We start from the raw sequence: 2,670 nt of genomic DNA, 5'->3' as shown, positions 1-2,670 counted from the left end.
GGCGCATGCCTGTAGTCCCAGCTACTTGGGAGACTGAGGTGTATCAATTGAGAAAAATGACAAGACAAGTCTCAATCATTTTAGGAGGTTTATTCGCCAAAGTTAAGGACGAACACCCGGGAGACAGTCTGTACCTTTCTCCGAAGATGATTTTGAGGGCTCCAAATTTAAAGGGGAAAGGGTGAGATAATGACAAGTACACAATTTTCATCTAAGAGGCGGGTAGAGAAAAATAGTCATGCGTTTGGGTCATTGAATCTGCATTATTTTTACACAAGATGACTTAGACAAACGGGGCAGGGGAACAATCAGGTTTGCATTTGTGTCTGGTGGGCAGGGGTTGACGGCACCTGTAAGGATGAGCTATCAATTTGCATTGCCATGGTGAAATCTTAACAGAAACACCTTACAGTAAAGATTTCAGAGCTCACTAGGAATTTCCTTGTGGGCAAAATACAGGGGAGGTGTGCAGTTTTTCATCTTGCAGCATCTTATTTAGGGACCAAAAGGGGAGGCAGGTTTGCACGACCCAGTTCCCAGCTTGACTTTTCCCTTTGGCTTGAGTTTGGGGGCCCAAGATTTATTTTCCCTTCACAGGTGGGAGGATGGGTTGCAGGGAGGATGGGAGCCTGGGAGGCAGGGTTGCAGGACAAAACCTCTCTCTGGAAGAGAAAGGAGGGACCGTGAAAACAACCGAGGGAACAGGCAGCTTTCATTACCAGCAGCATGGGATCCTCGCCCAAGGCCGAGAAAACACAGGCGTGAAATGACAGCTATAGAGGCACACTCCGCAGGCTGCATGAAAAGGACAAAAACAGTAATATACACACCAGTAAGGAACGGCATTGGCATGCTCCGCCTCCTGTGGGCAGCCTGGGGATGAGGTCATTTTCCAAAACAGGGAGCTGGTCAGCATTCTCCATGCCCAGGGCAAGTTCCCCTTGATGGACAGCACCTAATGACCAGCGCTGAGTCAGTCTAGGAGCAGAAAGACTAGAAACCCTGGAGTAAGGGCCGCGTCAGCATGACTCACTCAAGCAACGGCAAATTCTCACAGCAACAACATGAAACGCCCTCCAGGGTGATGACTGTGGGAGCAAAACTGACCGGAACCTGGGCGGTGCATGCACTGTGCACCCTCCTGGTTAACAGCCCCACGGCCCGAGAGCTGTGCTTTACATGAATTTCTTCTGTTAAAGCAGCTCGTGTGGCTTCTGCACCCTGGTGGAGCCAACACACGTGCCTGTCATGGAGGTGAGGAGTGAGTGAGTTCCCACCAGCATTTGACGCTGACCTTCCGGAAACGTGGTGTCCCTTAGAGCCTGCAGCCTGCCCGAACAGAGCCACCCCCTGGTCGTGCTGTTGGAATTTCGGGGTTCCTGTCTTTCAGGCAACATCTGCCAAGCACGGTTTGTGTAAGGAAACCCATTCTGTCGTGTCTGCCGGGGCCCCGGCCGGCTGCTGTGCAGGAACCAGCTTTTGCGGCCCATGGAGCAACGACTCAGTCTGGGGCTCGGCTACTCTCCGGCCCGGGGTACTGGCATTTCCCTGGGGCCCATGGGGCGAGTGCCCCTATTTTTCCCATGAGGCCTCAGCCAAGAGGAGGTTCGGGAAGAAAGGAAAACACAGGTGAGCAGAGAGAAGGGCGGGCAGAGAGGCACCACGCCATTAGTGCTGATGGGGAGAGGCGGCTCCAGCCCGGCGCTGCTGTCCTTACGAGGCATGTTTCCTTTTTATTCGGAGGAAGAGAAGCAGAGGAACACGTCATGGAGACGGACCGAGTGGAAGGAGCCAGGGATGGTGACAAGCAGAAGGAAGTGTGTTTTGTCCCCATCCAGGGAAGCTTTTGTTTCATGAGACTTACTTGCGCACGTCTGGTAGCTGCCCTGGACATTCATGGACTTTTGTTTTCAGATTTTGTGGTTCACGTGACACAAAGCATGAGGACATCACTGGGTGAGAGGGCCAGGTCACCCCACTGCCGAGGGGCACGCCCCAGCTGTGCACCGCTAGAGTGGGCTTGTCCAGTCCTCGGACACAGGGACAGGGTGTGCCCATCTCATGTAAGACGTGAATAATAGTAGAAATTTCTGTTACATGAGAACTCTCTGCATTATCCTCACCATTTTCTTGTAAGCGTAAAACGTCTAAAACTTTTTTATGAGCACACTAATTCCTCACTTAAGGTCGTCATTAGGTTCTTGGAAATGGCAACTTTAAACAAAAGGGCAGACAGCAGGTCCTCAAATAACATTCTTTCCTTCAACATCATTTCATCCTAAGGAGAAAAAAATGGATTTTGTTACATATCCTGGTTCATTTCCAAGAACCAGGTGGGCATAGAATTGACCGAAGGTGGAGGAGAGCAGATGTGCGGCTCCGTCCTGGCTGTGTGGCTCCGTCCTGTGGACCGATGCGGGTGGACAGTCAGGAACACTTTCAGGACAATGTGGGTGACCTGCCAATGGGACCTATTCCAGAGGTCTGAGAAGAAACCGTTGTTTAACCTAGAATCCTGCTAGGGAATCAAACTAGCTTTGACAGGAAAAGGAAAAAGAATGAGGACTCTGAACAGGGACAGACTCAGAACAATTCTTACCCACTCATAGTTTAGGAAATAATCTTACAGCATGTGCTCCACCAGGGTCACCAACTGTCCCAATTTGCTTG

General features: G+C 51.0%; 1 protein-coding gene across 1 annotated transcript; it reads left to right on the top strand.

Annotated features, from left to right (window-relative positions):
- The first annotated feature begins 1,024 nt into the window (after positions 1 to 1,024).
- On the top strand, positions 1,025 to 2,186 carry LOC100980290 (uncharacterized). The gene is made up of 2 exons (XM_055097011.2): positions 1,025 to 1,144; positions 1,320 to 2,186. The coding sequence occupies exons 1-2, from the start codon at positions 1,025 to 1,027 to the stop codon at positions 2,076 to 2,078; spliced, it is 879 nt and encodes a 292-aa protein (XP_054952986.2). The 3' UTR covers positions 2,079 to 2,186.
- The last annotated feature ends 484 nt before the right edge of the window (positions 2,187 to 2,670 follow it).

The sequence above is a fragment of the Pan paniscus genome, chromosome 14 (assembly GCF_029289425.2).
Source record: "Pan paniscus chromosome 14, NHGRI_mPanPan1-v2.0_pri, whole genome shotgun sequence".
NCBI classification, from domain to species: domain Eukaryota; kingdom Metazoa; phylum Chordata; class Mammalia; order Primates; family Hominidae; genus Pan; species Pan paniscus.
The sequence above is the reverse complement of the archived record's forward strand: the minus strand, read 5'-3'. Positions and strand labels throughout refer to the sequence as shown.